Source organism: Leptidea sinapis, chromosome 3 (genome assembly GCF_905404315.1).
Source record: "Leptidea sinapis chromosome 3, ilLepSina1.1, whole genome shotgun sequence".
Taxonomy (NCBI): domain Eukaryota; kingdom Metazoa; phylum Arthropoda; class Insecta; order Lepidoptera; family Pieridae; genus Leptidea; species Leptidea sinapis.
The window spans coordinates 5,836,650-5,856,629 of record NC_066267.1 but is presented as its reverse complement, the minus strand read 5'-3'; the positions used below and the strand labels follow the sequence as shown (position 1 = coordinate 5,856,629).

At 35.1% G+C, this 19,980-nt stretch overlaps 1 protein-coding gene across 15 annotated transcripts in view; it reads right to left on the bottom strand.

Annotated features, from left to right (window-relative positions):
• Positions 1-6,183: 6,183 nt before the first annotated feature.
• LOC126979382 (anoctamin-1) overlaps positions 6,184-19,980 on the bottom strand; it is a 46,272-nt gene continuing 32,475 nt past the window's right edge. For 9 of the 15 annotated variants that reach the window (XM_050828637.1, XM_050828650.1, XM_050828644.1 and 6 more), the window contains 7 exons: positions 19,761-19,909; positions 17,446-17,531; positions 16,455-16,660; positions 15,027-15,187; positions 13,800-13,902; positions 12,911-13,100; positions 6,184-9,094 (listed from right to left, as the gene is read on the bottom strand). In XM_050828637.1, coding sequence (XP_050684594.1) covers positions 8,976-9,094; positions 12,911-13,100; positions 13,800-13,902; positions 15,027-15,187; positions 16,455-16,660; positions 17,446-17,531; positions 19,761-19,909 — 1,014 coding nt within the window. In that variant the 3' untranslated portion in view covers positions 6,184-8,975. Of the gene's footprint in view, positions 9,095-12,827; positions 13,101-13,799; positions 13,903-15,026; positions 15,188-16,454; positions 16,661-17,445; positions 17,532-19,760; positions 19,910-19,980 lie in introns of all 15 variants that reach the window. The other 6 variants (XM_050828640.1, XM_050828641.1, XM_050828649.1 and 3 more) reach the window with 6 other exon arrangements.

Genomic DNA, 19,980 nt, shown 5'->3' with positions numbered 1-19,980 from the left:
CTTGGCTAGAGGTCCTAGGTCTGTGTTGAATTTAAATAGACATCTATCAGTGAATTTTACTTCACACCTAAACAGTCTTAGGACTGTCTATAGTGTATTCGCTCAAAATAGTCCCATTTAGCAGCAAAACGTCGTCGTTCCGCCATAATTATAAATAAAAGCTTTTTCTACAGTTATTTGAATATTTTCAAGTTTTTGTACACTGTGATCACTAATTACTAACACTAATCAACTAGAAATAAGAATTAAATTTAATAACCAAACTGTACCTAACAACCAAAAATCAAAAATATTTCCGAACCAATATGTTCGCTCGACTTGTCACGGCACCGCTATGCAAAAATTATGAAAATTAAGACTAATTGAGATTTGAGAAACACTGAACACGGAAAAAAACATTCGATTTGATTTCAGAATGTATCTAGTTACTAGAGCAAGAGCCCGTGGACCCCAGACCCAGGTCATTTTATAAAAGCTGAAAGTTTGTCAGTGATGGCGATAATTTAACATACATGATAGATTGATTAGTCATTGGATGTAGCAAGTCATAGCAAAAAACTCACTTAATTTACTTATTAAAACAAGACTTGACTATCGTGTTGTAATCATTCAATGCCTCTACTTATTGAAAGGTGACTGCTGATCTTAATAAACGAATAATAATTTCCACCCACACAAAACAAACATCAATATTCAATACGGTCTACAACAATAGTAAAAACTATAAACATAATTAGCGCCATCTAGCGACGATACGCTAAGAGCGTAAAAATAACGCAGCGCCATCTCTTGGCCTGGGTACACTGATTTTACAAAATAAAAACATTCTTTAGTATATAGTATAATATCTATGATTGTACGTGTGTTAGTTAATACGTGTTTGTGCGCGCATGCGTATTACAAACTTGAGAAAAGGCATCACAACAACCGTGGTGTTTTGTTTTGTGTTACGTATTATACGTTTGTAGAGATTTTTCACAATTTTTATAATAAAATTCTTCATAATTTTTGTAAGTTTCAACTTCTACCACGTGTGAATTGCACACATGTTTTTCTTGTTTATGGAGTGCCTTTACTTTTTGAATTAAGTGGTTCCTAACCAACTATGCGGTAGATGCAGTAAAGGTTCTGGACCGACCGGTTGGGTCTCAGAACCCCTTCTAGTCAATCGATCTGCTGCCTCGTTAATCCCAAGTATCCGTCTGCCCTTAATCCTAATGTTATACTTGTTTTTACCTGCCACGTCATTTAAAGCCGAGTGGCATACCGATTTGAATATCACTTGCTACGCTTTGGCGTCTAAAAGAATCCCCATACATTCTCCTTGTTATACAGTGTTAAGCTTACCCAAGGAAGATATGCTGATGCTAGATCCACCGAGAAGAATGCCTGTGCCCGAATTAGTGTCCATAACCATTTGTGTTAAGGTTGAGTCAGCTCAACATGTATAAGGAAACTGTCGTTACTCATGTCCACTTTATTTTTTTGTCAAAAATGAATGTCCGCTATATTATATCACTTGCTGGTTCTGCAATTAGCATAGCTGACCATGCTTCCGAAAGTATTCTAAGGTGTTTTATATATATAAACACATGCAGTGGATGTATGCTCAAGCTATCTCCAGAGCCGCGGTAGGCGTCGTTCTCATGAATCCCGTCACTACAGCATTCTAGCGAGTGGAAGCTGCCAATGTCAATCGCAATTCGCAGTGCCCCGCTCGGGACAATCGCCCGTATCGTGAATCGGGATTGTCAATTGGAGATAGAAAATTGTCCAAGTAAGAAAAGACGAAATTGTACGAGACGTTTTAAATATATTTTGTAAAGAACCGCGCAATTTGCTCTTTAAGAAATAAAACTATTTCTTATTGTTCTATTTTGATTTAAAAAATTACCTCACCTTCACTAAAACTAATGTGAGATACTCGCATGTTTAAAATGTACTAGGCACTACAAGGTACTACATTCTAGGTGGCTGCTCAAGTTCAGTCTGTTTTCTAGAGTTATACCTATTACCTAGTATTTGACCTCCGTTGATATCTCTCTCTCTCTCCTTACTTAAAAAGTTACATTTTTATTATTGTTTATGCAGGGGCGTAGTTACCGCCGTATCAATTATACGGGGCCCACGAGGTGCGGAAGCAAAAGTTAATAAAAACTTGCCGAAAAAAGGCAAGGAGAGTTATATTAAATTTTATTGTTTGTAAAAACGTGAAAGACAGTTAATTATTATGATGAATAAATACTTCTAATTTTATGCAAACATTTTTTTGTTTTGTGAGAAATCTTTATCCTTCATAAGGGCCCCCAAGAAAATTTTTATACGGGGTCCCGCCAAGGCAATCTTCGCCACAGAAGCTAACCTTTTCCGGGGAACTGATGTTGCGAGATTGTATTTGTCATAGATGTCCTAATGAAGTTTAGCGCAAATGTTGCCTCGGACGAAACATTTTGACAAAGTTTTTGTTATTCTTTTTGGTATTCGTAGTTTTGTGTTTTAATTTAGAGATTATTAGATCCCAGGTGTTATATAATTTTAGCCCGTCTAATGAAAAAATTTGGGTTTTTTCCTTAACTTTAATGGCTTCACGTGGCTTCTTGGGACCAATCTTTTCTCTTTTACCAAAAGTTGTTGTTGGTCAAAGTGGATGTAGTGGTTTGGTCTGTTATGTGTGTTTTACAGCATTATTTTAGAACTTGTTGCAAAATTCTAATAAGGTCGTAGGCAATTAAAACAAAACGCCAATAAAACAACACAACGAGAACTTTCCATACATTTATCATAAAATTTAAAGCATTTCACAAAAATTACACCGCGTTAGTAATAACTTTCACAAAGTTGTATATATGTATAAATATCCAATTCCTGGCAACATAGATACGAACTCCATGCTTTTCATAGATAAATTTAAACACAGATAAAGTATTATAACATTACAACTATCGAACAACACGTACGCAGTCACAACATCAATAAAAAAAGTATCTGAAACCGTCCATATAAAATTAAACCAACAATACCTACTACTTTATATCAGAGTGGAGACAGATCATTAGGGCAACCCTGCACTAACTCGCTTCATGCGGTAACTATTCATTGTATTAGTACTATGCATAGAATATATTGTATTCACGCCCTGCCCATTACAATCCAGTGCCACTCAGGATTCTTGAAAAACCCAAAAATAAATAATGAGCGGCACTTCAATAATTGCGCTCGTAACTTGTGACGTCAGATATTAAGTCTCATTTCAATAGCTACAGCGCCTGTAAAATATTATTTTTGATTGAATAGTGGCCGTTTCTTTTCTTGCGTGTTCTTCTCACGAGCTGAACTTTTTCCCAACATAGTAGATTCAGTAATTTAAAAGAATTTATTTATAGTGACGATTCGTTTACGCTAAGTTTACGCCTACTTGAATAATGTTTATTTGACTTTTGGCTTTACATCAACTCCGAACAGCACAGGAACTCGTCGCTTTCAACGGGCCGCGCGTGCGTGCGTGTGTGCGTGCGTGCGTGCGTGCGTGCGTGCAACGGATAATTATTTGTTCCCGATTGCATGCACTAGCAAGGGCGTAGCGAGCTGTAGTAATATTACGTAGGTAGCCTATTAATAAACAAAAACAAAGTTGATTCTATACGGAGGCGAATTTTATTGTACGATGAATGGTTGAATCTTGATTCGCATCTACCTTAGATGTATTCTTGGTCTATCTGCCCTTAACAATCAAGTATCGACTGTACTTCGCTCACTTTAAATTTATAACTTTGAACTCGTTGACGCTGAGTACAATAATTATCGTATCATTGTGATCATAACATAACTACCACAGCCACTCAATTTAAAAAACATACATTTCTTAGGTATATCAATATTTGATCGCTTAATACTTTACTTTGTGCTCAATAAGCGAAAAAACAAACAAAAATATACATTAATCTACAATTGTAATTAAATTACAAGAAATATACGATGTTAATATTTTGGCAAATAATATTTAATAACTTAGCCTATAGGAAGTACCTATCCGCAAAAATTGTGCACATAAGGTATAAAATGTATAGAAATCAAACATGATCTACTAATTTTCTATCATAAATTCCTTTTTTATTGCAAAAATTGGTTGCGAGACTAAATTCCTTGGGTTATTGAAATTTAACGGCAACTTATACTCCATCTACAATTTTTTTCTGTGAAAATAACAGAACTATAGGATAATCTTGATTATTAACGAATACATAAAAAAAGATAATTTTTAAAACTGTTTTCTACTGTAAAATGACAACGATTTTATAATCATATACATTTTACAGACCATGTAATCAAGTTGATTTTTCTATTGTCATTGTCAAAAGTTTAAAAAATATCTTAATATTATCGAGTAATTAAACTATTAAAACTTTTGTGAGACATTGTTGACTGTAGTTATTTAAACGGCTTTACTCACGGTACCATCATGGATAAACCGTGATTAAATCTGTTTAAATAAATATTATCGAGTATTTATGTTCCGTACATTAAGGGACTACGCGCACTTATTCAGCTCCATTCGCGTTTCGCTGAACGATTTTGGTCACGTAAGAATCAGAATAATAAATTTAAATCACGTCTGCACTCTTTAATATTTGCGTGCATAATGATTACGTCAAACCAATGCAGGAACAATACAGGTCGCAACTTGTCGACAAGGAGTCTCGAACCATCCCTGTAAAGAGCGCTGTACGCGGCGGAACAGCGCCGAACGCTCTCTATACCATTCGCATAATAAAAATACATTTATCCTCATTTTATGCTGGTTTGCCGCGAAAGCAGAGTGGACGCGTACACGTCTCCATACAAAATTGTTGTTTTCTATGGACAAAAGCTGAAAAGAGCTGAATAAGTGCGCGTAGTCCCTAAGTCTTGATAAAACCCCATACTTTTATTTTTATGACTATAGGGGGAGACGAGCGGGACGTTTAGCTGATAATAATTGGTACGCCCTGCCAATTACAATGCAGTGCCGTTCAGGATTCTTAAAAAACTCTGAGCGAGACTACGATGGCGCTTGTCAACTTGAGACACTCACTAGCCACAGCGACCTTCAGGCCAAACCACAATAATGGTTACACATTTCTGCTTCACGGCAGAAAAAGGCGCCGTTGCAGTGCCCGTAATCTGTATCTAGCTGTAACAACAATTGCTAAGATATGACAATGACACTGACATATAAACGTCAAAATTGACATATTCTTACATAACCCTGTCACGTCTGTGTAACGCGAACAAGCATTTGTAAATTTTTCTAATATGGCAACCTGTCTTTAGTAATATATTTTAAAAAATTGGGCATAAAACTTTTACTGAATGCGCGAGACTTATTATCCGTTGACTAGTAATATTTTTTCGAGACTATAGCACCGTGCAGGTAATTCTAGAAAACTCCAACAAACATACAACAATAATGTAAATAAATATATAACAAAGCAATAGCTTATATTGTTATCTTATATAAAACTTATCACTTTCAATAAAGGACATCTGTTATTATTTTGTATTGTAAAATAATCTCGAAAAGTTTTAAATATACGAATATTTTTAAAATTAATCAGAAATTAAAATATACATATAATATATCTAAACATACATGTGGAAGAATAGTGAACTCTTAAACATATTATTCTACATAAAAAGTCAGAAGAATTATTTCGATTTCTGGTATGAGCGAACAGTCATATATTATTCATATTACACATATACATTTTAATAAATATATTTATTAAAACCTTACTAATCTGAACACTTGGTTACATTACGTAATTAATGAAATTTAAAAAGCAGTCATAAGCAATGCACGTAAATTTAAAATGCTATTTTTTTTAATCATAGCTTAGACAGGATTATATATGAAAGCGAATATATTATTTTCTATTCACTAAAGCCCAATAAAAGCAGTGAGATTCATTATCAAGTTCATATTTGGCATAGTTAATAATTTAAACTTAATTCTAAAACAGAATCTAAGAGTTTCTTTAATTTGACCCAACACACGTAAAAATTTCAAGCTACAGAATTTCCTTATTATTCCATATATTTATTTAATAAGGTTAATTACACAATAATTCATTAAATATAGGATAACCAGGAAGAACTAGTAGCATTTGTAAAAACATATAATTTAAATGATAAAGCAGATTAAGTATTGGACATGGGTCTTACAATTACTGACGACATATATTATTATCTAAGACATTATCAACAGCGAATTACAACAACAGTATATATGTATTATATAACAGCTAACGAAAGCCAATCTCTCGTCTTTTTCACTCTGTGACAACACACACTGTTTCTTTCTATTCTGTGTTTTTCTGCGCCTTCGTACGTTAGTCTAGATCCGGCAACGAAAGCGAAAAAAAGCTTAAAAACGAAACAAAAACGGCATGTATGGTTCACCAAGAGCATCGTTCGCCATTGTTATTTTTTATGGGGACAAGCCCTGCCACAGTATAACGATTATATTTCTTACAGTAGTTACTCAACTTACTGTGGTACCGGTTCTCTATAATGCGTACCGGTGCTCGTATTTAGACATGTCACGTACACGAAATCAGTTACACGTTTTTTTGTTGCAATCCAATTTTGAAACTTGCGTGATTTTTTTTTATTAAAACAGTACTTTTAAGTTAAATTTGTGTTGCTACCACATATGCTGTAAATGCTTGACATGTTTTTGTGACAGCATTTTGCTAATTTTTAGATGTTAGGACGGCGTTGAAGGTACAAAAATAAATAGGTATTTAGTAGCATAACAAGGGTACTATTAGTATTCATGATATATATAGTCCGTCCATATATTTTTGTGTAGAATTATCTAATTTATTAGTATTTTTTTGCAGAAACTAATGACAAAAAGCTGCGGACCTTCCTGGTATTAAACAGAATCATCTGCCCATAAGAGTGAGACTATTATTTACGTTAGTTACGAAAATGTCTTTTGGCATGGCCACTATATGACCTCAATAATTTGCGCCTTTGGCATGTGCTTTAGCATTGCACCCGGTACCTTGAGCCTTAAGATGCATAGTCTTATATGACTACACTGCGAAAGATAAGATAATAAGACATGAATGGATATGATAGATCATGTTTGATGTTTGTTTCTGAGTCATGGATGTTTAAATGTATTTATGTATGTTTATATGAATTTATATATGTTTAAGTAAGTATATTGTATTAAATATATCATTGTCTTGTAACCCATCACACAGGCTATAGATGCTTAACTTGGAGCAAGATAGTTTGTGTAAAAAGTGTGTCAATATTATTATTATTATATTATATATTGCGTTTTTGTGAGAGGAATGGATGAACGGTATTTGGATGTTAATTGTTAGTTATTTACAGTAAACTTTGTATTTATTAACTATTATTTGTGTAATATGTCTAGTTTGTAATTAATTCTTACTTTAATATTGTAATTGGCTTACGCCGTTTTATTAAAGTATACATAAATAAATAAATATAGATCATGTTATGGGTAAGTAATGACCGTTCTTTGAATACTTTTTAGAAAAAGGGCCAAAAATTGACCTTGTCGTTTTTTTTTAATTACAACAATTATTTTTAGGACACGGGCGTATACCATTTAGTAAGTTTCATTCAAAAAGTACACTCCGACGTGATTACGGACACCCTTTTGTTGTATAATAAAAAAAAAATAGTGTGGGTCGTAGTTTATATGATTATAAATATCAGTCACACTTATACAGAAAGGAGCTCTCGTCAATGTCGTATCCGACTGGCGAAATATTCTAAAATGTGTTATTTGTCGTACAAGAGCAGTCTTTTGTTACAGGAATATTAATTCTCTATTAGAAGTATATGATATGTATACCATTAAGTACAGTGATAGAAATTTGAGATTCTAAACGTATTTATATATTACTTAATAGTACTATCGAACATTTGACCACTTAAATTGTGACTAATATAATGATGGTTGATGATAGATTACTTCGTAAGAGAGATTTTTTCTCATTTAAGGCGATGGGCGTTGATTGGTTATCTCGACCGAGGCGATGTACTCTGATTGGCTATCTAGATTAAGGTGATTGCCTCTAATTGGATGATTGAATCTTAATTATCGATTTACGTTCTTGTATGTGTATCATTTAAATAGAATACTTTTAAAAGGATTAATTTGCGTCTTCATTATAGAAGACGGTCTAAAACCACCTTATCACCTGACCAACATATAGCATACCAGAGACAATTTGTGTAAATTCTGCCAAAGCCCATCTTTGTACAGCAAATACCAAATCCGTGATAGCATAATATGGCTCTGAACCAGTAACCACTATAACTAGAAAAATAAATAGTAAACACATTTTAGTTATAACTAAATATACGCGTATTAATCCTTACAAAAGTATTATGCTTAAATTGGTCATTAATGTTTCACGACATGATCTTAATGTACATCATTGACCAAAGGTTACGTGTATGAAGTTTCTATCCTCCTAAGACCCTGCGTACTGCGTCTATTTTTACCAAATATCAATAAATATTGTTATAAAAATTGGTTTAATTGTCTTTATTACAATATAGCTCAGTTCAAGGGGTCACACTGAAAGATTTTGGCCTATTTTTGACAGTTTTTTTTTAGGTTTCGCCAATTAATTGTAAAATTTATAATTATAATTTTCTCAGCAATGTACAATGGTTTGTATAAAAGATAGAATGACGCATTTTAACTAAAAATTTCCTTTTGGCACTTAGTATTGTGCTAAACATAATCTCGAAATCCTAAAAAGCCAAGCTTCATTCATGATGTTTTATTTTTTTGGGTCTGACAGCAATAAATTAATTTGTGCATAATTTTGTACGATGGGTTTTTACGACTACCTTCTTATTTCAAGTATGGGTCTTAGGAGGCTGTATTCTGTATTCTGAGAATATATATCTATATTATACTATAAATATGAATAACGTTAAACCGGCGTGGGTTGGGCCAAATCTCTGATATCCTGGTGTTCTCCGTGCGCCGCCAGATCGAAGTCAGAACCGGAGAGTGACGCAATGTGGTTCCAGTTCGATTCTTCCGTGTCACCTGCAACGTTTAAACGGTCGTAACTGTTAACACAAGTAAAAAAAAATGTTATATTTAGTACTTCAAGTGGTGGAAAGTAAAACCAGCCACTGATGGACATCACAATACATATTTTATCCATGGAAGACAAACGAGCGTACGGGTCACCTGGTGTTAAGTGATCACCGCCACGCACATTCCCGCAACTCTAGAGGAATCACAGGAACGTTTTCGTCCTTTAACCTTTCCGGATCGGCGCGCTCCGGATCTCGCTGTACACTATTGATCGGCAAGCTTCCGGCAATTTCGCGGCATTTTCCCCGTGTGTATTATTTTACGTGTAGTTATAAAATGCTTATAACTAGGGTGATACGAGTGACTGTCACTGAAAGCTATTGAAACATGCTATAAGACCATGTATAAATTATTCATATTGTCTTTGTTTTTTTTTTCACACAGACTTTTCATTCGAAAAAAAGTGTAAAAATAGGTATATTTTAAAATAAATATTGTTATTATTGTTAATTACTTGTTTTATTTATTTCCTTTTATGTTTTTGTAATGAATAGTATATGTTAATTATAAAATAAAGCTTAAATCTCCACAAAGAACGATCTTCGTGTAAAGTCTTGATAACGACCGCTCGCTGCGCCGGCCGGGAACAAGTGGACACATAAGTGCTTTGTCCGTAAAGCTATGACGTCGAATATTGGTGGCCTTGAATCGTAACGGATCGAAATGTGTTTGGGAATTCACTCGTTCATAACTGCGTAGGCAAATAAACCATCTTGTACACCTAATAAGGGTGAAAACTGGATGAGGTAAAAAAGTGCCCCGCGGCACAGCCGCTCTCATTGTTTTTTGAATTACCAGTGCCCGCGGGCACGGCCGATGCGGAAAGGTTAAGGAAGGTGTACGCGCTTTTTCAAAGGTACCCAAGTCGTTTCGTCCCGGAAACACTGCAAAAAGAAGCTCCTTATTAACACCAAAATTGTTCGGTGTAATAATGAAGGATATAATTTTGAAAAATTGTAAAGAAACAGATTAAAAAGAGTATAAAACTTATTTAATTTTTTCAAAATGAAACCGACGCCTCGATAACATATCTCCATGTCGTGCTTTCGGGTATGATCATACAATCCAATCTCGAAAATCCATCCCAGTATATCCTAATTTAAGGTTTGTATTTGAATTTCGCATCCCGAATTTGGGGTTGGTAAGGGGTATTTTATGGAGGTTTTTCCCCCTCTCAACTGTCACCCCTCTCACCCCGCGGAGATTCGTGGACTCTATTTAATTTGCGTGTGCAGTTGCGTACAACGGAACAATTTTTCAAGTTTATAGAAAAAAACACATTGTGTGACCGTGAAACGGAACGTCCTTCAACATTTGTTTCTAATCCATAACTCTAGCTTTGCTCATTCTACTTAACTCATTAGTGTTTCCTATAATTAAATCTTAACAATAATAATTGCCAATTTTAATGCTAAATAGTGCAAAAGCAATTCATCTACGTCTACAAATACATTAACTCTAAATACCTACTTGCCAACATAAGCAACTAAATGCCACAACGTTATCGTGAACATTGTTCCCAGTTTAGTATTTTTTTCTAAAGTTTATCATTTATATCTTCTTATTTATATAATTTAATGAGAGAAAGTGATACGCCCTGCCCTTCACTATGAAGTACCGCTCACGGTTCTTGATTGAAACCAAAGTTCAAAGCGGAATCGCAATTGACATATTTGACATTAGATAATTAATACGTCTAGATAGAGCTTCTTCCTTTTTTTATGAAAATACGGGATGAGAGGAGCGGGACGTTCATCTGATAGTATTTGATACGCCCTGCTCATTACAATATAGTGCTGCTCAGGATTCTTGAAAAACCCAAAAATTCTGAGCGGCACTACAATAATTGCGCTCGTCACCTTGAGACGTAAGATGTTAAGTCTCATTTACCCAGTAATTTCACTAGCTACGGCGCCCTTCAGACGAAAACACAGTAATGTTTACGCATTACTGCTTCACGGCAGAAATAGGGGCCGTTGTGGTACACATAATCTGGCCGGCATCCTGTCCAAAGGAGCCTCCCACTGGTGCTCACGCTGCGAGACAACCAATGAAAACAGGCCAGATTCATTGCTTTAGTGTGCGTGCATTACTCAAAATAGAGGTTAACAATTAGTCTCATATATTGTTTTCACAGCTGTCACATTGTCACTGTTCGTCTATCTAGACGTATAAATGATCTCAGTATTTGACATTGTCACTTTGACACATCAGATGTGAAATCTCATTTGTCGATCCAAACCGAAACACAAAAATGCTTGCAGAGCACTATATATAACAAGGTAAAAAAAAATCAATTTGTCTATTAAATCAAACAGTGCACACGAAAAGTTAGAAACAAACATTGTATTTTATGTCGTCACTAGTCAATATTGCGTGATGATATTAATTTTAGTGCTGTTAATGATAAGGTATCAAAAGCTGTTAAAGGAACTTCTAGTAAATATTAAGTAAGTTGTGACTATAGATAAGCAAAGAATTGTAAATAGTTAAATAGAGATTATTATGAATAATAAATACTTTTGTAACATTCTCATTCAAGTTTGTCAGCTGGTTAAAGTCGATAATTCTTTCGATTTAATAAAATTTTGTGAGATACCATTATATTGTATACTTGAATAATGTATTATTAAGGTATAAATAAGCCTACTTAATTAATTCAGTAAAAAAAAAAGTAAGAAAAAGTTTAAATATACCCACCTTAAAACAAATGTTTATTTATTTTCTATCATATATAAATCCAGTGTCCTGATGTTTGTTTCCAGTCAACTCCTAAACTAATGATCTGATTTTAATGGGGATCACTTCATGGAGTGCACTTTAGTCCAACTTGAGAGATGGGACAGTTTTTATTTCGATTTGGGACCCCTAATTATTTTTATTTCCAATATTTGTTTTGTATGGACATATTTTCTATGAGAGAATTTATTGACGTATAGTTTGACAGTTCTGCTGTGAAACAATTTCATAATAACAACAGGCAGCATATGTTACGAAATAATTCTTGATTGATGAAATATTATTGACAAATTCATATAAAAAAGTATTTTTTTTATCTACAGAACAACGTCTGTCGGGTCAGCTAGTCTTTATATATATATATAAATCCAGTGTCCTGATGTTTGTTTCCGGTGAACTCCTAAACTAATGATCTGATTTTAATGGGGATTACTTCATGGAGTGCACTTTAGTCCAACTTGAGAGATGGGACAGCCGTATAAATAATCTAAGCCTGAAGCCATGAGAACCATAGAGGTATGTCTAGGTTGGTCTATGTAGAGTGACTTAAGTAATTTAGACCACCCAGCCTCCATCAAAATGATAAACTTTCACTTTTACACACCAAAAACTTAATATAGTAGCCTGAATATATATATATATATAGACGGTTCCATTGCCTGAATAATTCTTCACTAAAATCAGATATTTTAACCGTACCTATTCTAGTAAATAAAGTAGTATCTAGGGAATTTTGATAATGGCTTTTCGAAACAGTTGATTGACTACCAACTTTTATTTACTATAAACATAATTTTATGCATTTAAAATTATCAAAAAAAAAAACCTAGTTAATTGTATGAATTTGACCGAGTTAAAATGATTGTATTATCTGACTTAATGATACTGAAATTAGGAAATAATTTTGAACAGATATTAGTCAACAAAATTAATCATCTACCTATTCTACATCAAACGGGGAAACCAGCTCACAAACGTTGTTAGTAAACACGCATGCGACCGTACCGTGCCCGCGTTAAGTACCGTCATGGCGACCTGGTGACGTCACGAGCCCGCGCGCGGGACGCGGCGTCCGCGAAAGCGAGCGCGCGCGAGTCTCCTCCAGGATGAAGCTGTTGATGACGTAGGCCTCGCGACGGATACGATCCCGAAGCTCACTCGACATGTCCGGGATGGCCCAGCGGACGATTATCATTACTAGCGCCACCACATTCTGGAATATAACTAATTGTAGAATCTAACTTCCTTACAAATAAACTTGGTATAAATTTATACCAAGAATATGCAATGAGCCTTACAAATAGAGTACCAGTGGGAGGCCCTTTTGCACAGGATGCCGGCTAGATTATGGGTATGAATAGCATTACTGTGTTTCGGCCTGAGGGGCGCCGTAAAATTTAAATTATTGGGAATGAGACTTAACATCTTATGTCTCAAGGTGGCGAGCTCAGTTGTTAGCGGCACTGCATTGTAATAGGCAGGGCGTATCAATTACCATCAGCTGATCGTCTTGATCGTCTCATCCCTTATTATCATTAAATCATTTGCAAGGCTGACATTACATTACTAAATTAATTACATTGGCCATGATTTACAATAAATTCTAGAGCAAGTTGTTTGACGGAATCTAAATGGGTTCGAAAGTGTATATATATATGTATATATTTCATTGTTTGTAATAATATTTGAAATACAATCTTATATTGAGTAAATTATTGTCTCCTCGTGATATAATAGAGGCCGCCATCTTAGTGACGTCATCTCTAGGTATACACTTCAAAATGTACATCACGAAGATGCTTCCAATACGCGGAGGTTATATCTACTATGTTTGAAGTCGGTAGATTATATTGATAATGAAATACTAAGAGTAACCACTAAAGAGCGGAGGAATCACAATCATTATACTTACTTCAAATACAACGATGAAAGCTAATCTGGCTCCCATCACGTGCCAGTACCAGTTGGTATGCTCGTAATCATCACCATCCTTATAGTTCCAGTAGCCGGGATAACTAGCAAATACAATAATTCTGTTTAGCAATTCATCCGACTCGAAGAACCAAAACAATCAAAGATGTTTTTTTTTATGGAATAGGAGGACAAACGAGCGTACAGGTCACCGGTCACCGCGAAGGTACCCATGTCGTATCGTCCCGGAAACACCGCACAAGGAAGCTCATTCCACAGCTTTGTAGTACGAGGGAGAAAGCTTCTTGAAAATCGCTCTGTAGAGGACCGCCACACATCCAGATGGTGGGGATGATATCCTAACTTGTGGCGTGTCGTGCGAAGGTGAAATTCGCCAATATTTAAACGCCACATAATTATTTCATACAAAAAACCCCCAATGGTGCCTTATGGATATTTATAAACGGTTTATTGTAAATGGGTCATACGTTGGCACATTATGAGTGTCCTCGTGCGGTTTAAAGTATAATACGAACTGCATGAGTGGTTGACGTTTACTCAAAGAATAATTTATATTATCAATAGTTTTGATTGAAAAAATTACGTAAACTTTTTTCCAATGGGTTCACGTTCAATACGGTATAGCAACAAATTTAAATGTATTACCTACATAAACCCGCGAACTTTCTGAGAATTATCTATCTAGAATTTCACTGCTGAATCAAAGTTAACTAAGAATATAAATGTGCATAAATAAACAAATCATAAACAGCTAGCACAATAGTCTGCCATTTCTAATCCCAATAATTATTCTCACGGTTATACTTTGTCCATTTTATAAATACCGACTGACAAGTTATAGTGATGTCCTAAAGGACGAAATAATCGATATCGTTTTTTTTTTTTGTTAAAAATATAATATACTTAGTATTTATTTTAATATTAATAATATGAAAATAAATAATATAATTGTAAGAATTATATATACGTCAACTGGTATAATATATGACACCTTATATACATATTAGTATTTATTTCTACTGATTATTTGTAATCTGTGGCACCATCGTAGTAATCGTTATGTCACATCACTAAGATGTGGTGCCCGTCCAAAATTACAATATTATATGACTGAAATTTAAACTTAAATAATACGAAACTTCATGGGCCTGAGCTGTAAAAAAACTTTTAATAAAATGGACGTGGTAAAAGTATAGTGTAGCAATACCTGCACATAGTCCCGCTGTAGGTGGAATTGCGAGGCAAGAACTCCAGCACGGTGATGTTGAAGTCGGTGAGCGTGTGGTTCACGTACTGGTCCAGCGAGCCCGTGGTGTACTGGTACACCAGCCGCGGGATGAACTCCGATGTGAACGCGATTATGAAACCCTGCAAGTTTGTTAGCACCTTTCAATACGTGAGTCATACACCATAAATCAATAAAGGTATTCTGTGAGCATTTTATAAGCGATTATAAATAAATAAACATGTATATATCCATACATATATATGTATACACAATAACTTTAAAGAATCTGAAACCGAGTCCCCGGCAACAGGATCATCCCGCCACCACAAGAAGCGCCCGTTCACGAGCATGACGCATGAGCCAGCCGTCGCCTCCCTCAACCATATTTTAGGGAAGGGGACGACCCGTCCCATGTCGCCGCCACAAGCAGTGACATTTAAGCGAGCATGATGAAACCTGTTACGAGAACTCAACAAACAACAATAAAATAATCCTAATACATCCATATAATCCTACATATCATGCAATACTCACCAAATACCTCTACTTACAATTTGACAATTCTGCTTAAACTTGTAATTAATATTATATTTTTACTAAGAGTAATCAAAAGCTCAATCCTTTAGGGTAAACTTATCAAAATCACCTTATCAGGTCAAGGAAATGACTTTTCTTGTTATATCCACGATATCCACCTCCTTTGAGGGTTGAGCTTTAATAAGAAGTGGCAAGAAACTCTTTGTGGCAATCACTTACAAATCATTTCAGTTACAATATATGTAAAGTGATGCAGCAATAATACTCAAACGACAAATACTCAAAAAAAAATGTAAATTAATACGTAAAAAACAAGAGCTATTGAGTACATTCACGGCCGACTACTACTGTATCAACAATAATAAATATAAAAAGATGGCCGGAATACATTGGATGAGGGCAGCGCAGGACCGATCGTCGTGGAGATCTTTAGGGAAGGCCTTTGTCCAGCAGTGGACGTATTCCAGCTGATGATAATGATAATGTATAAAATAATTCAGACCACCCAGCTTCTATCAAAACTTTGACTGACTGTTAAACTCTATTTCGAGAAATACTACGTGCATTAACACAAAGTGACATACAAATCGCGAGTATAAGACGTAGCTGGTCACGCGCAATAAATTTTAATTTTTATCAGTTGTCTAATAAAAAAAAAACGCTCAATAAATGTCTGACGCAAAACTGTGCCTATGCATCTATTAGAGTTTTCGTTTAGTTGTGTTTTGACCGCGCTTTGAATACATCGCCACGCACTGTCAAATTATAGTATGTCAATGCAGGACGCAGTGCCCCTAAGGATTCTTGTTTTAAGCCAATATGTTTCACGGCTTCTTTGTAGTCCCCCACTGGTAAAGGTAATGTACTAACGTTAGTGATGATGCTCAGTTTCCCGATAGAGTCGAGGATGCGGTACCACACGCCGATGTCGTTGACCCGCTGCGGCACGGGGCGGCGGTAGCACGACAGGAACTTGGTCGCGTCCAGCCTCATCTCCAGCACGTTGTTGATGAGAGCGAACAGCGGCGCCAGCGGGAAGGCCGCTACGAAGATCGTCACGAAGCCGTACTGGAGCACTGCGTAAACATCCACACGCAAAATATGTAATGGGCTTGACGACAATATTAGGTCAAGTCAAATCAAACTTTATTGAATTAGGAATAAACTAAGCGCTTTTGAATCGTCATTAAAAATATTAAGGTAATTTGAGCTATTGAATCTAATACATGTTCGGAAAAAGTCGAGAGAACATACAAGATTCTCAGCTCTTTTCAATCAAAGAGAGTATTTTACAATGGCTGTAATACATAACAGATTAGTTTGTACGATCTGCATCCAATATATGAATCGCGTTTGAATAATATCAAATATTAAAAAAAAAAAGTAATAAAAAATAAACTGTTGACAGCTTGAATTCATTGTTTGTGTAAGGATGCTTCATGAACATGATGGTCGTGATTACTGTCACAATTAGTCTTTTAGCATTCAATAAATACAATATTAAAAAATCGAAACATAAATTATTTAAAATAAATATATGACTTTAAGATAATGAACAGGTTTTGATGTAAACATTGAGTATTATAAGTTATCTAATGAAATAAATTTTATACAGTCCCAATACACGGATTTAATCCTATTAAAAAGTGTTTCATTGCAATGTGTAACCCTCACGTTAAACAAAGAATAGTTATCAGTTCCATGATAAAGATAAGTTCAGCATACCTAACTGGTAAAAACTTGATAGATAAAACATACATACCTGTACGATTTAACTTTTGACATTGAATCGTACAGCTACTATTCCAAAGAATCTTTCAAATGTTTAGTGGTGAAATGATAGTAGTTAATACGCACTCACCCATCTCCAAATACTCGGGGAACAGTCCCATGTGACCAAAATCAACTAGCTTGAAATCCTTCACCCATTGTAATGAACTTTTCATTCTGTAACAAATATAGCCTTTAAAATGTTGTTAAGGAAGTTGAATAGTAAAATAGCATTTCACATTTTTTTTTATGGAATAGGAGGACAAACGAGCGTACGGGTCACCTGTTGTTAAGTGATCACCGCCGCCCACAATCTCTTGCAACACCAGAGGAATCGCAGGAGCGTTGCCGGCCTTTATTTATGCTCTTAATAGTGATTTTCATTATTATAACACTAGAAATAAGGGATTGCGTGTAACTAATTCTAGTAGGCTTCATAAGATAATCAAATCAAATCAAATCAAAATCAGTTTATTCATGTAGGTCACGGAAATGAAACTTATGAATGTCAAAAAAAAAAATATATTTTTCTTATTGAATCTACCGCTACTTCGTAAAGGGTTGAGCTAATGAGAAGAAGTAGCAAGAAACTCATTGCCACTCTTTTATATCAAGGTTTACAGATCATTTCAATTACAATATAAAATGTAAAATGATGCAACAAACACACTCAAACGTCAAATAGTCTTACACGAGTAAGTCAAAAAGTAAATGTAAATTAATACAAAAGTTATTGAGTACAGTAGCTGCATCATCCACATACATCATAAATCATAGCTTTAAGGGTAAATGTATACACTTAATAATATTTTATAATAATAGGCTCTGTCGTAAATCCTATTTACTCCAAAGCTGAATATCTAGGTGATCGGAAAGCCTGGGACTAGATTATGATAATTTTTAGCGAAAACAATGACAGTACAATCAATATTGTGTATTTTATTAAAAAGAGCGCAATAAAAAAACTGTTGGGAGTGTTTTTTGCGACGCTTATTCTATCTGAGAGCGTCATTTGTTTATTGAATTAATTCTAAAGGAATCAAATTTGAGAAAATCAATGCCTTTTATGCCTATTCATATAAATAGGAGCCAAAATCTGGCCGATGAATACTAATATATAAAGCTGCAGTGTTTGTTTGTTTGTTTGTTTGTTTGTTTGAACGCGCTAATCTCTGGTACTACTGGTCCGATTTGAATGATTCTTTGAGTGTTGGGTAGTCCATTTATCGAGGAAGGCTATAGTATGTTTTTTTTTTTCAAAATTAGGGATCCGTAATAAAATTGCTATTTTGTAACACAAGGTGTAAAATCGAAAACCTATTTTTGCGTGCGCTGCAAAAACTATTGACAATAGAACAAAATGATGTACAGGCTATAATATAGGCAATATTTTATTACTTATAAAACTAACGCGTGAATTATACTTTATATGGCAAAACAACGTTTGCCGGGTCAGCTATAATAAATAAATAGCTACCAAAAAGGGCCTAAGGAAGATGCTGTAGGAAGGCTCCGCGAAGGCTAGAATAAATCTGATATAGATTGCAGTGTTTCCACAATAATTAATTGCCCATGAAATTTTTTACAATTAATATTTACAATTGTTAGACTGTATTTAGTGTTCGACCGACGCCGATTGTCAGCGCTGACGTTGGACGAGCGGAGTTATAACTATGACAACATATTAACGCTTTGTATTGCTACCTGCGTAGAGCTACGTCGCGCTGACGAGAATCGTCGGTCGAACTTATCGGTCCGGCCTACGTCTGTCCGCTGACGCATTATGGTGATAAATTTGTAGGTTCAGTGCGACGCTGACCCAGCGACCGACCGTACGCGCGTGTGTAACATCGTCATCAAAAATCGTAAATAAAAATTCGCGTTCTGGCAATATCAAAAATATTGCACAAATTTCTCCTTCAATTAGGCGATCTATAATATCTTCTCCGTCTTTTATTCCGTAATTGTTTACGTAAATAGTTCGCACAAGATGTTAAAAATAGATTGATTTTTATCTGCAATTGTACACGCGCGATCAAGTAGCATAGCGTAGCGTAGCGCGTACGGATACGTGCTACGCTCGACCGTCATTCGAGCACTAAATCCAGCCTCAATACCTGTTTTTTCAGTCGTCGCGTAGTGCCAGACATTTGAGCAGCTCTATAAAGGGCCTGAGTGCAACTCTATGTATGTTCCTAGTGAGCTCGGAACTTAGCCAATCGAGTTAAATTAAATAACTATTATAGAAAAGTTGTGCTACTACGTCCACTAGATACTTATATTATATTCTCATATAGTATTTAATTTTTATTTCAGAGCAAAATATTAACTGGTAAATGGATAGTAAATATGATATTCAAAGAATTTCCTGAATATTGCAATGTTTTTTAATATCTGTGTACGTACGTGTTTTTCCTGCCAATTGTGCGTATGATATACCACCACTTAAGCAGATACGGCAACATCATTTCCACGAACGTGTTGATGAACTGTTTGCCCACCATGATGATGGCCAGCTGAATTGACAGCTCCAGAAAACAACCGCCGGGAGAACACTGAAAATTTAAACTTTTAATTAGTTTTGCTCTTAGATGATTTATACAACTAAATAATAGAATAAAAGAAT